The 22,349-nt window shown below is 39.4% G+C and overlaps 1 protein-coding gene across 2 annotated transcripts in view; it reads right to left on the bottom strand.

Moving 5' to 3' along the window:
* Positions 1 to 22,349, bottom strand: part of eml2 (EMAP like 2) — a 56,405-nt gene that overhangs the window by 15,817 nt on the left and 18,239 nt on the right. The window contains exons 2-5 of one of the 2 annotated variants that reach the window (XM_041809663.1): positions 18,552 to 18,782; positions 15,312 to 15,429; positions 14,335 to 14,439; positions 624 to 652 (exon numbers count right to left, since the gene is read on the bottom strand). In XM_041809663.1, the coding sequence (XP_041665597.1) occupies positions 624 to 652; positions 14,335 to 14,439; positions 15,312 to 15,429; positions 18,552 to 18,782 (483 nt within the window). Of the gene's footprint in view, positions 1 to 623; positions 653 to 11,835; positions 11,928 to 14,334; positions 14,440 to 15,311; positions 15,430 to 18,551; positions 18,783 to 22,349 lie in introns of those variants that run through there. The other variant, XM_041809671.1, reaches the window with a different exon arrangement.

Raw genomic sequence — 22,349 nt, 5'->3', positions numbered from 1 at the left:
AGGATGCTAGGGAGAAGCTGGGAGTTACTCTGAGGTTGTAATTTGGCTGCAGATGGGTTCATACTGAGTACTGCCGAAGTCTTCTCATGTAAGGGTTTAAAATGCATCTGAATGTTCTAGGCTACTACCTGCTGTGTTCATGGATCTACTTTCCCAAACTTCTAGCCTTGTTACAAAGGGGGGAGGCAGGAAGTCTCGTAAAGTTAGGAAGAACTAGTGATGGGAATTTCAGCTCTTTTTAGTGATCTGTACTATTCGGCTCAGCTCAGTAATAATGGCTGACTCTCCCATCTCTTCACTGGGTCAATTTTAGATAGAATAAATCAGCTAAATTTAACAATGTTTTGACCTATGACTGATATGTCGGCATGTATTTTCCTCAGAAAAAAAATCTCTAAAACTGATTCTGAGTTGGATGAAACCTGCCCTCTGTCTGGGCCGTATGACAACCCTGGTAGAAAACTTCTACTGTCAAGCATGAGTCAGTGAGTGGTGTACTGAAAGTTTACAGTCAGGGAGAGCATGTGTGAAAGAGGCTTATGAGACTCAGACTGAGTGACAAAGTGTTGGTGTTTGACAGGAAATGACAACAGCATAAAGCTTTTAAGAAAAACATTTCTTACCTGCATTGAGGGTGCATTCTTTGGATTTACTGGAAGAGAAAACAGACAGGCGTTAGTGAATCGTCTCCTGTGATGCAGCGTTTGCCGAATCAGGGTGTGACTGTTGTTCATGATGGAATAGCAGATGTTGTTAGGTGTTGTTTTCCACCACTTAGTCCATCAAACACTGATGGTGTTTTAGTCTGAGGGCCCAGAGACTTTGTTCCATGACATCAGGTCTTCCTACATGATTCTGAATTATTTATTCTTCTCTTTACAGGCTGCAGCCTCATTACTCAGCTTTACTGCACAATAGATGCCTGAATGAGAGCTACAGAGCTCAGAGTCAGCAGAAACAGCATGCATCATATAATTAAGACAGCTCTGTTCCTCCTGCAGCTCTTGTTTGAGATGGCGGACTCTTAAGACAGGATTACAGTCGGGTTGCTGGGAAATATTGATTCCTCATACAGTAGATCTTACATTTCAGATGGACTGGTTAGCATGAACAGTAAGTCCTGGTCCTTTAGATCTAGGACAGTAGTCAACAGAGGTGCTCTTTGATTATGGCAAAAAAGCATAATCCTTTTTATTACTGACATTATTACTTCCTACAAACTGAAAGTGCTGGCACAACCATGCAAAGATTTCTGCAAGGTTTTAAACATGTGACATACCTCCCTCTACTCCTCCAGACCATGGTCAATGTAAAATGTAGACATTTGTTTCCAAAAAGGCCCTATAAAGCCAAAAAATGGCAGACGGCCTCTAACTGGAATTGCAGATTGAGCCCTAGTGTTCAATTTTGAACTAATCCCACCCTCTACTTAGCCAGGAATAGAAGCATGAATCTCTTAAATGTAGTCTCCAATGTGTGATTGTTAGCGTAGGATTTCATTATTTACATAGATGAGTCAGGAAAGAATTAGCAGGACTATTTCAGGTACTCTCATTTGGGCTAAGAAGATAAATTTATAGAAAAACATAGGTGATCGGGGAAAAAAGCCCTGCTAACAGACCACTAAGAGCTGACTTTTGGCTTTAATATTCATGTCATGAACATTTATGTCTCTGACACTGGGCAAACAAAAAAGTTTAAGCACAGTTCTGCTGCTATTTGATGAGTTCAGGACATTTAAAGAGTACAGCTCTCTACTGTAAAGTGTAAACAGGCATACAAAGAGAGCAGGTGTCTCTGAGAGTCAGCAGACGTAGAGTAAACAGACATGTGCTAATCCATGTATCCACACACTGATGGTGACAGTGACGATGAGTTAAACACACAGTTATGTTCTCAGCCACGCTGTGAGCGAGGAGGATCAGAGCAGAGAGACAGGGAAATCACCAGAGCTACACGTGTTTATATGAAAACTGCAGAGAACTAAAGTGACAACCAGAGTCAGCCACTTTGCCAAAATCCATTCTGAGATCTGTCCATCAAACGAGTCTGCTTCATCAGCTGCTCCTGAATCAGCCGTCTGTCAACCAATCAGAGCGCCCACTGAGCATTTCCCCTCATGCTGACCACTCAACCTAACCTGTCAGGATGCTGTCAACCAATCAGATCAATGATATGTGGAGGCGCTGCTTCAGCTGACAGGTGGGTATCGTCATGGCGACAGCAGTATAAGGCTTGATAAGATAAGGTAGGGTCATTGTTTGTCTTTGCTCAGCAGCAGTCTGTGTTTGATTTTTTTGCACAGGCAGAAAACATGCAGACATTTGAGCAAACCTAAGGGATGTAATAAAATAAACAGCAAAAATGTCTGACAGAAAGGGTCAGAATAAAGCATGACAAAGCAAAGTGAAGCAAAACAACAAATGGCACAGCAGGAACGTGACACAAAGAGGTCATTCAGACAACAAATATCCAAGTGGACACAGCTCCATGCATCCTGAAAACAGTTTGATATCCGATAGCTCAGACAGCATACAGAGGTGGTTTGGAATGCCTTCGATAGTAAACAAAAAGCTTTATTTATACAGTACATCCAGCCTCCCTCAGAGTGATGATGGGAATTCCAGCTCTTAAGAGATCCAGACTTTTAGGCTCAGCTCAGTAGTAAGAACTGACCTCTCAGCTCCCAAATGGCTCTTCATTTAAGATCATTTTGCTTTTTTTTTTTCAATTTAACAACAAAATCTGAAAAAAGTAACAAAAAGAGCAAGCTTTTAGAACCGACTCACCAATGAATAATACATCACAACTCCCTGTCACTTATCGTCTTGAACTGAGTTGTTGTTTCAGTTTAACCATGAACTGTTAAATTTACACAGAAATCTGCTTCTTTAATTAAGAGTGGACTTATGAGTAAGTTTGTCATGCATTTTATTTGCTTATAATGATTAATAATAGTTGGATTTTTGTAAAACTAATCAAACATTAAGTCAATCTTTAAAAAAATGTTTCAATCTCACTAATTTTTGGAGTTACTTAAATGTGCAACCTGACACGGTAAACCACTCACAGACAGCGTTTGGGAAAGGGCAGAGCCTTTGATTAGATGAACGTTCTGTCACATCTTTACAGGCCAATCAGAGCAACAGAACACGTGATGTAGCCGCTAACAAGCTGTGCCTGTACCCCTACCTAAACTCCATAAAGAACTGCATAACGTGAACCATGACGACTGTAGACATGTCAGTACATGACTTTTGTAGTTTTTGAAAATATAACAACTCACTGCTGTTCTTTGTTCTTCTTTTAACCAGAAAAGTCATCAAGTTCTGATAAAACTTACGCTTTAGCAGCATCCATGCTAATGTCTTCCGCCATTATTGCACTGGTCTCTTGTTGCTGCTTGCTTATGTCACGACTCAGCCACGCCCGAAAGTACTGCCTCTCGGCACTGATTGGTCCTGTCACTTTCTAACCAGGCCCAAATGGTTCAGACGGGAGCTTTGCAAGATGGATTTGCCAGTGAGAAACACGGAAATGGGCGTATCCATCTGCTCTGCAAGGTTATTAAATATATGCAAGGATCAAAAAAGGAAAGAAAAAAAAGATACTCTAAATACAGCAATATATTTTTTTCTTCAGCACTTTCTCCTGAATTTAACCAAACTTCTGGGGCCCGGATGGGGGGGCCTGATGTGGCCCCCGGGCCTCCAGTTGATGATCAATGGTTTATAGAATGTACTTGGCTCAATGCAGTTATCATTTACATTTGATCAAAAGGGAAATTATCTGCCTATGAGCATCCCTAATAAAGAATTTACTATTTTAACCAAAATAATTCTTTAAAAAGGCTGTAAACATGTGAAAGCATGCATTTTAACTTGGGTGTGTATGTGATGTTTGATGCTTCTGCAGCCAGCCTCTAGTGGACACTCAAGGAACTGCAGCATTACGCACTTCTGCATTGGCTTCAACTTGTCAACCACAGGTTGAGGTTGTCTCTTGTTGTGTATTCACATTAGTTATATGGCATTGTGCTCACAGACAGCTGGTGCAAAAACATCATAGAAAATAAATAAAAATGCAGACTACTAACAAACAAAGATCATAACCAAGGGGTGTGGTGGCCAAGTGGTTCTGTCCATGCAGGTTTTAAAACAGCCTGTGGCTCCTTTGCCTGTACCATTCCCCCTCTCTCTCTCTCTCTCTGCTTTCTGTTTCCTCTGTCAGACCTAATAAAGGCATACAAAGAATAAACCAGTCTTAAAAAAGACTGTAGTCAAACAATGTGTCAAATCATTGAAATGTCTTGTGTGTTTTATGTTCAGCTCATGTTTGATGAAGAAAGTGCATATGTGTAATACATTTGTTGAACACTAAACTACACAACACGTTTAGCCTACAGACACTGAAGCAAACACGACCTCCGTCTGTTAAGACAGCTGAAGGATCCAGGATGAAGCACATGTGTCTGTTTTTCCTGACATTTGTCTAACAGGGAGTTACCTGAGAGAAGATTCAGCCGTTTCTCTCTGAAACAAAGATGAACCACGTTACAAACCGATCACAGAAAGATCAGAGCTTTTATGTGCATGTTTGATCTCAACACAAAGAGGACTAAAGACAGACTTCAGAGACCAATCTGACCTGACTGGGTCTGTTGTGCATCTGTGCAGCTGGAGGCGACCATGCTGAGTGTTGGCTCTTTAAAACGGCCACATAAAGGCCCGTTTGTCTCTCTTACTCTGTGTTTGTGTGGGAGTCTGCCAGGGGGGAGATGAGGTGTGGCCCGACTCTAGCCAATGAGCAAACAAGATTGTTTCAGGCCGAGTAATTACTGAGACTGGCAGCGGCACGGGGCACATAGCTGTGCATCTAAACCCGTGTGGCTGAAGCCCGGTCACCAGGGAGAGGAGCGCACAAACAGACCTCTCATTAACATGCAGCTCTGTCTGTATTGACATTTTCTGGCTGCCTACACTCTAAAACACAATGGCTTCTCGTAGAAACAAAGGGAGGGCTAATGAGTGGTGGAGACGATGCAGGATTTCACAGCATCATGTGAAAGTTTTCTGGTTTCATCAAGATCCAAGAACTCTAAATTTATCTTAAAGCTTCAGGTCTTTGGAAAGTTTCTGACCTTTTTAGACAGAAAAAACCCACATTACCTCTCTGTGTGGTCTGGACAGGCTCAACAGACTTTAGCTTAAGCCGTGGTAACGGGCACAGAGGGCATGGCAGCAATCAGAACCAACAGACATGCAGGCACTAATGTGCTCTAATGCTCTGGAGATGTTAATATGAATGTCCTGCAGCTCTGCAAGGTATAAGATCTGCTCCTGGACACAAAAGCAGCTGCTATGCTGCAAATCTGTCAGATTTTACTAAAGTCATTCAGCAAAGAAACTTCCCAATAAATCTGAGGCAAGAAAATAATGACATGCTGACAATTCTCTGTTAAAATTTTGTTAGGTATTGAAAAGGAGTGTTGTTTAAAAATGTTGCTAATTGTCCTCATTAGGGTTGACATTATACTGGAACTTTAGACTTTGATACAACTTTGTTGGACACCAATACCTGTTTGAAAACTACAGTATTTGCTAATCTCTTGTTTTCAATATCTACAAACTGCAGTGTTTGGTATACTCGTGCAATTTAGGCAGTTTGTTTGCAGCTCTTGATGGATTCATTCCTTCATCATTCAGTTATCTTAAAAAACTGTTTTTATACATCTGTGCAGGTGATAGCTAACCTTGCAAAGCAGATGGATACACCCTTGTTTCTCACTGGCGAATCCATCTTGCAAGGCTCTCATCTGAACTGTTTGGGCCCAGTCAGAAAGTGACAGGACCAATCAGCGACGAGGGGCAGTACTTTCTAGCATGGCGGAGTCATGACATAAGCAAGAAGCAACAAGAGGCTGGTGCAATTATGGCGGAAGAGATTAGCGTGGATGCTGCTAAAGCGCCAGTTTTATCGGAACTTGAACATTTCTTCGTTAAAACAAGAACAAAGAACAGCAGTGAGTTGTTTTCTTTTCAAAAACGACAAAAGTCGTGCACTGACATGTCTACAGTTGCCATGGTTCGCAGTTCTATATGGAGTTTACTCCTTCGGTAAGGGCGCAGCTCCATAGTTGTTCTGATTGGCCCATAAAGATGTGACAGACAGAACGTTCATCCATTCACCCTCCGAGTTTTTTTCAAAGGCTCTGCCCTTTCCCAAACGCTGTATATGAGTGGTTTTCCAGATGGATGTGTGAAACATGCCAGATGGATGTGTGAAACACATCCATCTGGCATGCCAGGTTAGGTGATAGCCAGGGATAAGAGGCATTATGTTTGGCTGTCCACTTGGAGCCTAGGCCATTTTTGTGAATGTTATATCTTAAGAACACTTTGAGGGATTTTCTTCAAACTGTGCAAGGATTTCCACTGTGATTCAATGATGGACCGAGTCGATTCTGGAGGTCAGAGGTCAATTTCACTGGACCCCATGGTCATCCCTGATTCCAGGCTTATCTGAAAACATTTTGGAGGTACAAGACCAAGGCTAAAACCCACTCCAGCCCTTATTTTTTTACCCACCACTGCACTTTTCCTATCCTGCAACTGGATACTTCTTAGTTGGCGACACATCTACTGTTAAAATAACTGAGATTAGATGTGATTACCAACTTTATATCCATTGTAATCCCCTTTCCCTGGGAGAGACTGAGCCCCCACATTAATCACATGAAAAAGAAGAGATATATTGTTGTCAGAAATGATTAAAAATTAATCATGATTTAAGTTGATAGCTTTGAATCCAGTTTTGACAGCTTAAGAGCAGAGTAGAGTTGGCTATGATTTGGGTTTTTTTCTGATACCGATGCTAAGTCTATATTTTCTTGAATTAAACGGTGCCTGAATCAATACTTTTAAGAGAGAAAAAGTGTTTTTAAAGTCGCAGCTAAATAAAAGCTGTTTCAGTATCGTGCAGGATTCAGAAATATGATGGTAATAGAAATATGAGCAAAGGAAGCAAGTCTTACTTCTTCACATTTGTCCCTTTCCTTTGGAGCAACAGGGATCCTGTTGGTGTGGCAAGGTACCGAAATGAAGCACCTAAATCTGTCTTGTTCTTAGGTTAGTGAGGTACTATGATGGTACAGGACTTCAATAAGCACACCTAGAGCAGACATAGCCCCCTTGGGATCTTTAGGTTGGGAACCAATGATTCAAAAATCATTATAACAATGAGTTCAGATGCATCATTTAGCTGATTACCAGGGTTTTTCATTTCTTCTTTTGCTGTAACACTCTCACTGTACTGACATTTTCTCTTGGTCCTTTAAAAAGTACTAAAGCATCTAAAATTCAGACCAAATTTTCTAGTAGTACATGCTGGTTCTCAGTTAGTCCTAATCAATAATAATCACTCCTGCATGCTCAGTTTGATGCAGCGTTTCTCTGCAGATGACTCCGTTCAGAACGTCTCAGGATGAGAGGGATGTAGGCGGGGAGAAGATGGATGAACTTGGGAAGTGGTGGGAATTATGGTCTAGTGTACGTCCTTTTCCTGGTCTCCATTATGACTGAAGCACTGCAGCGGTTCAGTTAATGGACATGAAACATCTCATCATCTTCACTTAACTCACTCAGACACAAACACTGACAGACTAGAAGCTCCACATTAGTCTAACATGATTTTAGTGTGGCTTCATATACAATACCAGCATGGGGGTTGTTGTTTCATCTGCTTCCTCAGTCAGAGTTTACATGATTTTATTCTGTTGGGACCATAATATCCACACATAGACTGATCATTTATGTATAGAAACCTCTTATAATTCCTCTACATGGAGCCCTTTTGTCCAGTCCAACAGAGACACAGAAAAGGACGATGATTAAAACATGGGGGTCTTTTGGATCGCATTGAGATTGCTGCCAATCATGTTTCTTTGATTTTGGAGGGATTGCAAATGAAATCCAGTTAATTATGCAGTGAAACACAACAGCAATCATTCCCTTATTCATTTTAAAGTATTTGCAGAAATTCAGTCTTGCACAAGAGTGATCCAAAAGGGATGTGTCACTGTCTATGTGAAAATCAAAACCTACTGTACAGGCATGCATGTTCAGCCTGCAGAGGGGTTGTTCATGTGAGACAGCTTTTATGGTTATCACAAAAATGTTTTCCTTAGAAGAGGTGGAAACATTGATGAATTCTAATAAAAGAAAATTGTGATTTTTTTTTTTTTTTTTTTTTTACAGGGAAAACACATTTAGTAAATAAATGATGACAACCCTGAATTTCTAGGCTGAAGTGAGCATCCAGGGCTGTTAGTAGAACTCGTCCAAGAGAACAAAAGTTTAGAAAAAGTTCTAAATTTTTTCCACTGCTGCTGAGAAAATCCTTCTCCTTTTTCTTTATCTCTTCACTAGCTTCCATAATACTGCAAACATATAGTGACATAGTGTTGAGCCTAGGGCAGCAGGACAAAATGATAATTACAGTCGTTTTGACCAACGTTAAGTTCACAATTATGAATTCTGATGATCTATTTATTATCTTTAAGGCCTTTTGTGTATTATTTACGGCTTATTTTGAACATGTATATTCTCTGATATTCATGTATTCATTATTCATTTGTTAACAGGGCTGGATTGGAACAAAAAAACCCTACTCTCTAGATCTGACTTAACCCAACAGAGTCTCCACAGATATCCATACTGGGAGCAAAACAATATGTGATATCAGTGTCAAAAAGATGATCTATACTTGACATAAAACTGAAGCTTAAAATGCAATCGAAATGGAAAATATTACATTCAATCATGTTTCAACATCGCTACGTTTTATTTGTGCAGTGGCAGCACTCATGTTTAATACAAAGCCAGTGTAGTTTTCAGTGCTCAGCATCCTGAGTAGAAAAAAAATACGCCCTCGCGTTTATTGTTGCTATGCTCTCAGTATCCTTTTGGAACAGCTCTGCATTCGTCAGTGTCATTCACCCTCACTGGCCAATCAAAATCAAGAAGGGGCGGGGCTTCTGATAATGGTGGAAGAGAAACTGATCTAACTCGTCTTTTCAGGGGTCAAGTTTCCATGTCTATAGCTGCTTTCTGTGTCAAGGCCGGACTTCCGTTGTTTTTGTGTTTCCTTGGTGATATATTGTTTCAAATGGAATTCAAGGTAGAGCTGTGGGATTCGGTAATAATGTATGACTGCAATTATATATCATGAAAATGTGATTTAGGATTGTGATTATACTATACTATCAATGGCATTGGGCCAAAACCTTGTATCTCCATTTTTCATGATTACTTTTTTTTTTTCCTAAATCAGTGCTATTGTTCACCCTTTACATCTGTTAGTGGGTTTTACCATTTTTACTGCAATAAATAGTGTCAAACAATCTGAGTAATACTATTCAGTATTAAATTAACTGAAAAATACAACTTTTTTTTTTTCATTCCGTATTCCAGGAGTCTGTTTGCTTTGGTAGCAAGGAAAATTCAGAGAATAATAATAGCTTTGAAATGTTTATGCCTCAACTCAAAACAAACTAATATCAAATAGAATGAAACAATGTAAAACCCTGAAGTTTTAATAGCAGTGCTTTCAAAATGACTTAATAAAAAAATTCCTAAAACTACATGTTTTTCTTTTTTTAATGAAAGGTACTCCTACAAGGTGCGAAAGTAGCACTATTGCAAACCTAAAGGCCTTTCTGCAGGCATTTTTGTGCAAAAATAAAAGAACAATTGCATCCTTTAAAGCGATTATATAATTTCACAGCCTAATAGCATGATTGCAATCAGCTTAATTGTGCAGCACTAATTCAGAGCACCAAGTTATTTTTAAATAGCTTTACATATATTACCCTGGAAGCAAAAGTCAACTTTTTTAACCTTGCAGAAATAGATGCTGCTTTAGAGGTGCTCTGGAACCGAGATTGTGAGTGCTTCTAATGGTAAAGCAGCTTTGGACACACCCCTAAAGAGAAGTGGATGGAAACATGCAGAATTTGTATTTTATTTTGCCAAATTTATAAAAATGTGTTCCAGTTTTACAATATATTTCATATATGCTTTTATGACAGAACTCCTCTTTTTCCAAAGCTCTAATGTCAAACAGTTTCTTTAAGGAGACAGTTGTGGTGAGATGAACATGACTATTTCTGTAGTCAAACTTTGTATCAGCGAGGCTAAATGTGTAACTGCATCCACAGATGTGGTCGTTATGTTCAATGCATGTAAAGCAGGAGGTCCGATCAATGTTATCAGTGTTTCTGCAAGCTGAGCAGAATGTGTAATCGCAACATCCGTCACACCCCTGCACCAACTCTCCTGTATGTGGTCCTGCATGTGTGCTGCATGCAGAAGACTGTTTTTAGCAGCTCTCTGCAGGTTTAAGTAATTAAAGGATTAAATATAATCCTTTTAGAAAACAAGACAAGATAGCCAGAAAAGAAAGCACTCAGAAACAGCTTAATCATGAACATTTGGGTCCTGTTTTTCCTCTCTACACTTCTATTTCTGTTCACTTCTATTACGATCTCATTTCTATTGCCATCTACCCATTTAATGGTTTTATTCTATTCTATTCTATTCTATTCTATTCTATTCTATTATTATCATATTTGTATGTTTTTTTAACAGTTACTCTTGAGCAAAGGAGAAAAGTTTTCCATGCATTTTTTCCCACCTTTGGAACGATAACAATCATCTTGAATCTATTCAGGCTTGAGGAAGAAGGAGGTGAGGCGTCTTAATACACCCTAATCCAGACCAGTTGTTCCTTTTGGATCAAACTTTAAAACTTTTATCATTTTGTTGAGTAATAAAAAGTCATTCCTGCTGTCAGGACCAATCAGATTCAAGAGAACAACCACTGAACAGACAGATCTGCTGAGCACAGACTGACTGGTGTCACTTCACATCCACTCATCTCAAAAGTGTTTCATGACAGGAATGCAGCATCTTTAACATCATGAAGCCTTAAAAACTAAAGAGCCACTAATGACATGTAAGAGGAGCATAAATAATTCATAAATACAGTTTATGTGGCATGACGAGAGGCTTCCACTTCAGAAAACGCAGCACATTTAGAAACACTTCATTATGTTTTCCATAAAATCAGAGCCCAACAGAAAGCTTGGATGAAATTCATCATCTGAGAGCTTTCTCAGTCAGTCTCATACAGCAAAGCGCACTCCTTCCTTCCTTGATCGGACTAAAAATCCACTTATTCTGATCGTAACGGTTACATAAGTCAGAGTTTTCATGCTGATTCAAAGTAGAGTCGTTGCCTCTTGTGTATTCATGTTACTATGCAGCTGCCCGTCCTCATGCTGTGAGTGAGGTAACTCACCACATCAGTGTGCGTGACAACAGTTTCATACAACAGCACCAACTTCCTCAGGCTGTCTGCAGCCAGACATGAACAACCAAAGTGATTTTAAAAGACTGAAATAATTCATTACACATGCTGAGGGTGGAAAAAGATGGTGAAGCCTGGAAGCATTTAAGAACCAAACCACACTGTGTTTCATTGTGCAACCTATAATCTATTTCAAGATTACACTGTCGACAAATTAAACACAAGATGGGTGTGACACATTAAAGTCCACAATCCAAACAGCACATGCATCCTTAAAATAACTTACTAAACAGTCACCCAATGACTAACGCAAACTTTTCAGCACTGAAGCAAACCTACAGTCATTGATTTTCTATGAAACCAAACCAGTTAAAGACTTTCTTGTCAAAAAGCAGACACTCTTTCCTTTAGAGGTCTCCTGCCCTCTCTGTGAATCATTAACAGGTCTGTTATCAAGCAGCTGTTTACCTTGATGATCTCTTCATGCCTGCAGGTTTCCGTTAGAGTAAGAGTAAACAGGGAAGAGCAGTCACAGTGTTTCTGTCCCGACCAACAGCCACAGCAACACCAAGACTTCCTCCTTCACTCTGCAAACTTTAGCTCAGCCTGAGGGGGGACGTCGTCCAATCAGAACACACTTCCTGACAGAGCAGACCACTCCCCCTCTATCCCGTCAGCACACCCCCCTTTTAACAAGCGCTTACAGATATGTGATCCCTCTGCAGAGAGAGGGAAGAGAAAGGAAGGAAAGGAAAGGAAGGATGAGGAAGAAAGAAAAGGGAAGAAAAGAAAGAAAAAGGATAGAAAGGAAAAGTATAAGGAGTAAAGACTGAAGGAAAGGTTGAGGAAAGGAAAAGTCAAGGGAAAGTAAAGGGGAGAAAAGAAAAGGACAGGAAATGTAAGGATATGATAAAGAGAAAGAAAGGAGAGGAAAGAAAAGGAGAGAAAATGAAAGGTCAGGGAAAAGTTAAGGTTAAGGAAAGGAAAGGTTAAGGAAAAGTTAAGGGGAGGAAAGAAAAGAAAAGAAAAGGACAGGAAATGTGGGGTTAGGATAAGGAGAAAGAAAGGAGAGGAAAGGTTAAGGAAAGCTTAAGGAAAAGTTAAGGTTAAGGAAAGGAAAGCTTGAGGAAAAGTTGAGGTTAGGGAAAGGTTAAGGAAAAGTTGAGGAAATGAAATGTTAAGGTAGTTAAGCTTAAGAAAAGCAAAGGTTGAGTAAATAAAAGGTTAAGGCAAAGTTAAGGTTGAGTAAATAAAAGGTTAAGGAAAAGTTAAGGTTAACGAAATAAAAGGGTAAGGAAAGGAAAAGTCAAGGAAGAGTTAAGGGAAGAAAAGAAAAGGACAGGAAATGTAAGGCTAGGATAAGGAGAAAGAAAGGACAGGAAAGGTTAAGGAAAGGAAAGCTTAAGAAAAAGTTGAGGAAAGGAAAGGTTAAGGGAAAGTTGACGTTAAGGTTGAGGGAAAGTTAAGGTGAAGGAAATGAAAGGTTAAGTAAATGTTAAGGAAAAGTTAAGCTAAAGAAAAGCAAAGGTTAAGGAAAAGTTAAGGCTGAGGAAATGAAAGGTTAAGTAAATAAAGGGTTAAGGAAATGAAAGATTAAGGGAAGTTAAGATTAAGGAAATGGACAGTTAAAAAAAGGAAAAGATAAGGAAGAAAGTTAAGAAAAAGTTATGGTTAAAGTGGGGGTATTATGCCTTTTTTCAAAGCTTCACATCATCTCTCTGATACCCAAGTAGCTTCACATGGTTTACAGCTCAAAAAACTCCTCATGTTACTCACTCTGGCGTCCTGAAAAACCCTTATTTTAACCTACGTCTGAGCCCTCCTTAGCTAAGGAAAGGAAATATTAAGGAAAGGTCAAGGAAAAACAAAAGAAAGGTTAAGGAAAAGAAAGGTTAAGGAAAAGAAAGGTTAAGGAAAGGATAAGGAAAGGACGAAAAAAAGGAAAGGACTAAAGGTTATACAGACATTGTGAAGAGGGACACTGAAGATGTGGAAAGGGAAATAATTTGAAAACATTACAACGCTGATAGCAAACAAAGAACAAAAAGGAGAGGACAGAGCTCAAACTTTTTGATTATAATAACAATAACTCAACAAAATAGGAATACAACTGAATTAAAAATTAGGAATTAAAAGTACAGTTGAAGCAAAACCAGAACCACAGTTCCTCAGGCTGTTTGCTGATTACTCATGTTGTGTTCACTTGTCTGTGTGACACGTGGATACTTCACTGACTGTCAGACAGAGAGCTGAGGTACCTCAAAGACCAACAGCCTGTTAACTGTAAGCCATAATTCATGTTGACGTCTAAGAGTCTCTGCAGATGAACAGGAAGTGCTGACGGTGTGATGATGATGATGTGCAGAGTCTCTCTCACTAGTTAAAAGCGTGTAAATAATTGAAAACTCTCTGACATTCTTATTGAGCTTCAAACTTCAGAAACTCCAAACTGTCAGAGTTCATATTTGATTCATATTCAGATCGTTGTTTCAGCTAGTAACAAGCAACTGCTCAGTTTATCAAGCTGCATGACTTTAACTTGAGTTGAAAACAACATTAATTCGATTCATTGTTACCACCTGAAGCATTTTTGAAGTAGGTCCAACAAGTTTCTGACTGGCACTCAGACTGTTCAGACAGCCTGACTGATTATGATCTGGCACTGTGCTCTGTTGGACGGAGGGACAGCAGAGGTAGTAGAGAGGGAAGACAGCTCATTATTTCTGTCTGCTGTGACCCACTGAACGCACCACAACCCTGCTGACCTACCAAACTCAAACTGAGCTTGTTAGAAGAAAAACGAGGAGGCAGTGGATCATTTTCATGTCAAAATTTACAAACAGTACCACCGTCACTATTTAGTCTTTCACAGTGACATGAAGCATCCCAGGCTTTCAGGAATGTTCATGAAACAAAGTGAGAATTATGAGATATGATAACAACAATCAGAGTGAACAAGCCTGTCACCTTTTTCCTCCAGATGAGCTGCTGGAGGAGGTGGTCCGACTCCGACTGCCTGCTGCCTCCATCTCTCTCCTCACCAGAGTGAGACGCTCTGTAGACATGCTCTTCCTGAGGGAGAAGTGAAGTATGTTTGTGATAAATGAGGATTTTCTGGTGTTTGAAGCTTATTTCAATGCTTTTACACCAGCAACAATCAAAGCTGTAGGCATTCTGACTCAAAGGTGAACTGATCAGATGTTGGAGGTCAAAGGTTGAGATCACTGGACCTCATTGTCAGCCTTAAAAATCACACTACCAGAGAAAACACCATCACCCTTCTTCTTGAACCCCCCTCTGTGCTTTCACTGTCCAGTGATTAGATACCTCACAGATGCATTTAACCACCAGCATCAGTTCTTGTACCCTCTGCACCTTCGCTTCCAAATACCATTGCTAAAAATAAGCACTTATCTAAATTCCCCTGGTTAGATCAGCTCATATAAATTAATGAGGAGGTAATGATTATACAAAAATAAGCAGGAAGGAAAGTTAACAGTTTAAAAGTATCAGGATAACTGCAGAAAATAGCTTGAAAATTCCATGTGGTTGCCTAAAAGCGAAGAGTTTGGTGGCTCTGACCATGTAAAATCAGAATCATACAAAGTCTTTAGATTTCAGCTCCTTTCTATTAAAAAACAAACAGAAAATTGTACAGAATTAATACAACAGTACATTATGTTGCATTGTAGTAGTTTGCATTAGTACTGAGAGTGTTTGTTTATTGTTGATTTCAAGGATAGCCCATTGAGATGCATCATCTCATTTTTGAGGGGGTCCTTTGCACAACCTTTTGCCACAATCACTGTTAAGAAGTGTTAATCATCAGCATTACTAGTTTGCCCTTTTAACCCTTGAACCTCCATAATGAAATTTAGTGCAAACACTAGAAATCACAGATTTTTAATGAATATGATTTCATATTTTCCTTTATTTCAGCGTACCTCTTGATGGACTGCAGCACCTCCTTCTTAGGAGAAGAAGGGGAGGAGAGGAGGCGTTTCTGTTGAACGTAGCCATTACTCAGAGGTCTGGAAGGGAGAGCCTGCAGGAGCTGACGCACTGAAAGGTAGCACATCAGCGTTAGGTTCAGTTAAAGGAGAGACCATGGATGAAAACAATTAAACTGTTTCTGTAAGGGCAGTTTTTAAAACCAGTGAGGTAGACCCAGTTTTACACAGGGATCCTTATCTGATTTGGACATTTGGATAACAAGAGGTAATCCTTGCTGCTTTGTGTGGATGCACCTGAATCTGAACTGAAAATGGTTTGATAGCTCAGACGGCATAAAGATGGAACACTGGACAAGTCAAAAGTCCCTTCCCTTATTTCCTTTTTTAATCCATAACAAGTTCCTTTGTTAGAGCTTAAATTTATTTTCTAATCTTCAATCGAATCCTTTCTTTTCTTTCAAATAAAAGCAATCTGTCAGTTACCCTTAGTTAAAGACAATAGAAAAATCCAAATTGAAACAAAAACTATGTTAAATGCAAAATAGTGAAATTTCAAAATGCAACAAAAAAGACAAAACAGTCCGGTTGCAGGCCGCACATTTCTGACAGTTCATCTGAGACATCCTCTATTTCAGAACCAAAGTGCTGTATTTTGCTGGTACACTTTAAAAAAATTCAACTCTATTTATTTACAAAGTTTTTTTTTTTTAATTCATAAAATATCTACAAAATGAACATTACAGGCTTATATTTAATTCAGCTTGTCATTTTTCTAACCCTAGCCCGTTAGAAGTAGTTACCTGAATGCTAGCTCACTTCAGCTTCCTTCGTTAGCTTTAGCTAAAGCTAACATAGCTATGCTGGCTACATAATTAACATTAAGCCATAAGCCAATGTAGCTAAGTTAGGTTTAGCAAACGTACATGTTGCTACGTATAGTACTGCACAAAAGTTTGGGATCACTTTTCTTCTTGTTTTCCATGGAAAAACTCAGGAAATGAGTCTGAACAGGAAATACAGCAAATGAAGTGGACATACTGACACTGCCAGAGTTAGAAATACAAACACTTTTTGCAGCAATTACAGCCATGCAGACCTTAGGCATTCTAGCTGTCAGTTTTTTAAGGTAATCTGATGAGATTTCCCCCCATGCTTCCTGGAGCATCTCCTACAAGATGGATTGGCTTAATGGAGTCTTCCTTCGTACCGTATGGTTAGCTCCTCCCACAACAGCTCAGTAGGGTTCAGATCTGAAGACTGTGCTGGCCACTCCATTACAGTCAGAATTCTGGCTGACTGCTTATTCTTTAAATATTTCATAGACATTTTGGAAGGTTGTTTTGGGTCATTATCCTGTTGTAGGATGAAATTGGCCCAAAGCAAGTGCTGTCCACAGGGTATGGCATGGGGTTGCAAAATCCTAAGATAGCTTTCCTTCCCCAAGGTCCCTTCCACTCTTTATAAATCTCCTATTCTACCACCTCCAAAGCCCCAGACCATCACACTGCCTCACCTTGACGGATGGTTTTAAGCACTGTTCTTGCACAACACCTTCTTCCGGTCTTCCAGTGTCCCGTCTTTTTGCTCCCTGATTAGTAAAATGGTTTTTAGTTGTGCAACATGATTAACATGGATTAGCAGCCACACTAGGAGATTGATGCAGAGGACTGACAGTTGCTGATAACTTTTCTGTTAACTGCATGAAAAAGTTTTTCTTTGGAAAAACAAAGAAATTTGCCAGTGATCCCAAACTTTTGAGCGGTAGTGTTGATATGCTGCTTAAGGAGCTGCTTTGCAAGCTTAGCTTTAGTTACATGGCTACATTAGCAATGTAGCTACTGAAGCTAAAGAGCTTCATAGCTATGTTAGCTACATAGCTCTGTTACCTATGTAGCTTCATAGCTCCATTATTTATGCAGCATACACAGCTAACGGAGCTACGTCGCCTATGTTCAACATTTTGTGTTCAGGTTTTGCAGGTCAGGTTTTGATTTTTAACTTTTGGTATCCTAACCATTACCTTAACCCCAAACTGAGTTTAATCTGATTTTATTTTGAAAGTTTTAGTGTGTATTTCCATTATAATATACACGGCTGTCAGAGATGAACAGTCTGCAGCCAGACCCCTCTCCAAAAAGGAGATTAATTGTGATTAACTGTAGAGATTCTGAGACTAATCAAGAATAACATTTTATCATATGACAGCCCTTCTTTGTTAGTGCCAGTTCAGCCTAACTTGAAATAAATGAAACTGGGTCTTCTTAGACATCCTGATTATTTGTCTAAGCCCAGCAATGAGAGCTGATCTTTTAATTCACACATTTCTCATCATTTGGTACCATTTGGCCATTTTTATATCTGTAAAACATCAACAAAAAAGAAAAAAGGGTAACCACCTCTCCAACTGGATCTTGCTTTTGTTGTCATGAATTGTCGTCATTACCATTTAACCAGTGTCCCACATGGTTTATTCACTACATAGTATATCACTGTGTCCTTTAAAGCCTGTTTATGACAATATGAGGGAGAAAAGCCGTTAAAAAGGCACCCTTGCCTCTTAACTTGTGGCTAATTCACTGCACACAACATGTAGGTACACCAAACCACAGTAAAAGAGTCAAAGGAATGATATGTTGGCTGCCATTTGCATTTGGGACAGGGAGGACACAGAGTGTTTCAATATGAGATCATAACTGAAGGTGTATTCTTCATGCATAATATGAATGCATGTACTAAAGTGCAGTTACTTAGTATCTGAATGCCTAAAACAGTGATCTGTAGTAATATAGACGCCTGCAATGTCCCCATACTTGTTAAAAGTCATGCAGGAAATTTTGATCTTGTTGTGTCTTGCATCATATTAGAGAGGACAGCTCTTAATATTTCTCTTTTTATTTGACACTGAGGTATGCTAGTGAAAGCCATTAGCTTTTATTGCATCCATTTAATTTATTGGTTTTAATGGTTGGTGAACCGTTTCCACTCGGGACTAATGGATAAAATATGTAACCCTCTTAAATGGAGAGTTGACCGGACAAAGTTGCAGCACAACAACAATCTGAACACCCTTTTTGAAATCTAGGGAAGTCACTTTTTAATTTCCAAAAAGGACATGAATGATATAGATTATATACTTGAATATAGAAGCAGAAGAAGTAAGTGATGAAGAAACAAAATGACTACCAAGAAAATGATGCAGGACTCTGGCTTTCCTTCCTGTACCTTTCTTACCTTTGGTTGGAGGAGCTGGAGCTGTGGTCGCCAGCGATCTCCGCCCCGCAGCATGGACGCCACCATGTTGCGTCCCCAAGCTTTGCTCCTCACAGTATCCCAGCCTGCGCAGGGCATCGGCCAGAGCGGCCTTCAGCAGCTGGATCTCGTCTTCCTGCAGCTGTAGCCTCTGCTCCAGGTGGGAAACTCGGTCCTCCATGTCCATGTTACTGCTGGCCGACACCGTGTCATCTGGACAGGAGAGGAGACACCAGTTTAGCTTTGATTCACAGTACTGTGTAAAAGTCTTATGCCATAGCGCTCAAAGTTAACTGTCCATCACATAAACACTTACCATTCTCTTTATCAAAACACAATTTAAAAGCTTCTTATGAAATTTTTGTGGTTATGTGGTTGTAGTTTTTTGTTGGTTGTCACATACACATCTAGTGGGATTTTAACTCACTGAAAGTTTGTTAATAGAGGAGACAAAGATTTTTATCACATCATTTAATTCAAAATCTCAAAAACTCAGAATTTGCCAAACATAAATATATAATTTTGAATTTCTTTTGACTGTTTGTTTTCATTTGAAAGGACATTTGACAAGTAAATCAGAAATAAGGGGAGTCAGAGCAGGGTGTACAATCGGTACTGTACTTTCAAAAAACATTCAAAATGCAAAAATCCAATATGGCAGAGTTCATGGAGGGTACCCTCTCTATGTATGAATTATTCTAAGTTGATAAAAATAAAACATTTTTATAAATTCAGGTGATAAAATACTAATTTTCATGGGCCTAATTGTTAATATTAGGTTTCAGAGTTTAGGAGTATCTGCAAAAGTATTTTATTGTATTGCCATTACATTCACATGGAAGCGGTGTTTCAGGAGCCTGAAAACGTTACTTCTTGAAACCAGGTCCCACAGTGAACAAATCTGTAAACAGCAACCATTTCGTGTGTACAACCAAGCACATCTTTCCTGAAACAATTACGTCACAGTCCACTAAACCTGCATGCACGAGGCTGATTACAAGATTCTCTTTGTGTCTTCTGCTCCTTTACATTCACTGTGAGCAACAGATGCTCATGGAGAACAGCGTGCATCATGTTTTTAGATCCACTGTGGAGTGCAACCAGTAGGGCAGCCAGGAGAAAGTTTTGGGTGTGCTTGCTTTACAATCTTCTTCTCTGTTTTTGGTGCATTTGCATGACAGGGTTACAGCACCACTTACATGCCTGGTATATTTACTACGCCGTTTTAAGTCATTTTGAATAGTTTGATCCTTGCACGGACATTTCTTGAAATGATCCTGTATTTATGGAAAACTTTTGTAAAACAAAACAGGAATGAATAGTTTTTGTCTCTGTGTGAACGAGATCTAAGCCAGCCCACATCGAGAAGGGTGTATGTGCAGGCTCACAGGCAGCAGTCTCAGGACCGTAGACTCAGGACTGTAGATCTAGGACCCTGCTTGCACACGTGTGTTGTTTCAAGGCATTTTTTTAAATACAGTTTGCTAGCTATTGCTATTACTACTACTCACAATAGCGTTGGACAGCTATCAGGGTGTAGTACTTAATGAATTAGATATGCTTACCACCTTCAGAATGAGGTGTTTTGAACAAAAACTTGTTAAGGTATAACAAGTAAAATTAAATAATGAAGGAATTCGAGAGTCTGTATCTAAAAAAAGATTATTTTTTAGCCTGTACTTAGCAAGCAGTCAAAATGTCAGTGGAAAGAATATGCTTATACAATTAAACATGCACAAAAAGTTATATAAAATTAAGGGAAACACGAATAACATTAAAAAAGTACTTCAAGTAAACTTTAGATTTCTGCCTATCAAAGTTGTGCCAACTCAAGCTAAAAACAAGGGTCTTAGAGCTACAGTTCTAAATCTGTGGTCTAGAAACTGCAGCAACCTGTTTAAATGCAATGCTCCTCCACTTCGTTGGGTGGCGCTGTTGAAAAAACACGGGTCCTAGAGCTACGGTCCTGAAACTGCTGCCTGCGAGCCTGGAGATAGGTACTATTGCCCACATCTAGGAAACCTTTGTATCTAAGTTAGAAAGAAACTGCATTTGATACATGTGCTATTTTCAATCATTCTCTTTAGTTAATTTATTTAATCAAAAATCTGTAAAATAAAATACTGATACTGATAATGAGCCAAATATCTGATCAGCTTACTGATAATCGGTAAACCCGTGCTCTAAAATCACAGGAGTTCACTGTGATCTGATTGCATCAGAGTGCTTGAACATGTCACCTCTCTATTAAGAATAAAATAAAATAAAAAATGATTTACTATGCTTTTGTGACTCCTAGAATTTCCTTGCAATTAAGTGCACAGTGGAGCAGTCATGACAGTTATTAGATTTAATTCAGCAACAATCTTAAAAGTAAAAAAGTAATTCAATATAAAGTAAAAAGTCCTCACAGGGTGGTCTACTTTTATATCTAATGCTTGATTCACTGGTGTTATTCTCTCTGATGTTTTGTCAGCTTTTGTGTATAAAAAGAGGAGACTGTGAGGCTGTGGCTGTTCAACAGAGGGTGTCAGAGAGTAAGAAAACTGGAGAGAAATATTGAAATACCTGTGGCCATGCTGCTCTTTTCTCTGGACGTAAACACAAACAGCTGCTGTCGACGGCTGTAACTGACACCTCTACTGCTGCAGCTGCTTTGTCAGACCAGGGTTTTGAGTTTCTCATCGGCCTTTTAGGAAACTTGACTGGATTTAATAATTCAGTCTCTGGGTGTGAGAGTCGAAGCATAAGAGGAGGAAAACAACACCAGCTGTCAGGCTGTGGGATTGTTTGGAGTACAATGGTCACAAAGTCCTGAAAAATAATATTTACACTCCACTTTTTAGTTTTCTAAATAATCCATGGAGCTCTTATCAAAGGAAAAATCCCCTGCTTCATCCTTCTTTGGTTTATTTCGACAAATTCCTTTATCTGTTTGTTTTATTTTGCTGCGGTTTCTTCTAACCCACTCACAATCCTCCCTCTTCCTCTCATCTTGAACTCTTTCCAGCCTAATCATCCTCTGTCCTCCCACCCACCACCATCACTTTATCAAAGCTCGATTCTGCTGAGAGAGGATTATTAATCTGTGGCAGACATTAAAGATTACAACCTGATTTAGTCAAGAACAAGTCTGTCATCTGAAAGAACATCATGGATTCTTCCTGCTTCTTAATTTTCTAAACCCTGTGCCCTCTCTTTCAGAAAGCTCTACAGGAACCATGTCTTCCCTGCCACTGATACAGATCTTTAAATGCAGAGAAAAGTTACTGATTGACAGTTATTTTGTTGTTTCCTGATTGATTGTATGCTCTCTCTCCCACCTGGCTAAGGCAAGCTACACATCTGACGATCTTAAGCCCTATTGTTTGGCACAATTTGCCCCTCCAGCAGTCAGGCAGGCAAGGCCTGATGCAATATAATTCAAATAATCACCCAGTGTGTAGTCTCAGTAGAGTTATTTTACTGCAGCCAATCAGCTGGAGCTACCCCGATGACCTATCAAACATGTTTGATACACATTTCTAGCTCTGCCTCCAGTGGATGAACTATAAGAGTCAGTAAGAGTGAGAAAGAGAGACAGCAGCACAGGAAGTGTCATCAGCTGGATGTTAGGGGTGCTCGGTATGTGAGGTAGACGGTATAAATGATATAAATTTGGCCTATGGTAGAGATTCGCGATAACGCTTGTTAATGACATCTTTGTATCTGCCTCAGTGTGAGTTAGCAGGCAAAAACACGCATTTTTTCCTCTCAAAATCTGACGGCTGTACTGCAACT

This window comes from Cheilinus undulatus, linkage group 2 (assembly GCF_018320785.1).
Source record: "Cheilinus undulatus linkage group 2, ASM1832078v1, whole genome shotgun sequence".
NCBI classification, from domain to species: domain Eukaryota; kingdom Metazoa; phylum Chordata; class Actinopteri; order Labriformes; family Labridae; genus Cheilinus; species Cheilinus undulatus.
Note: the sequence above shows the minus strand (reverse complement) of the source record. Positions and strands in the feature narration are given on the sequence as shown.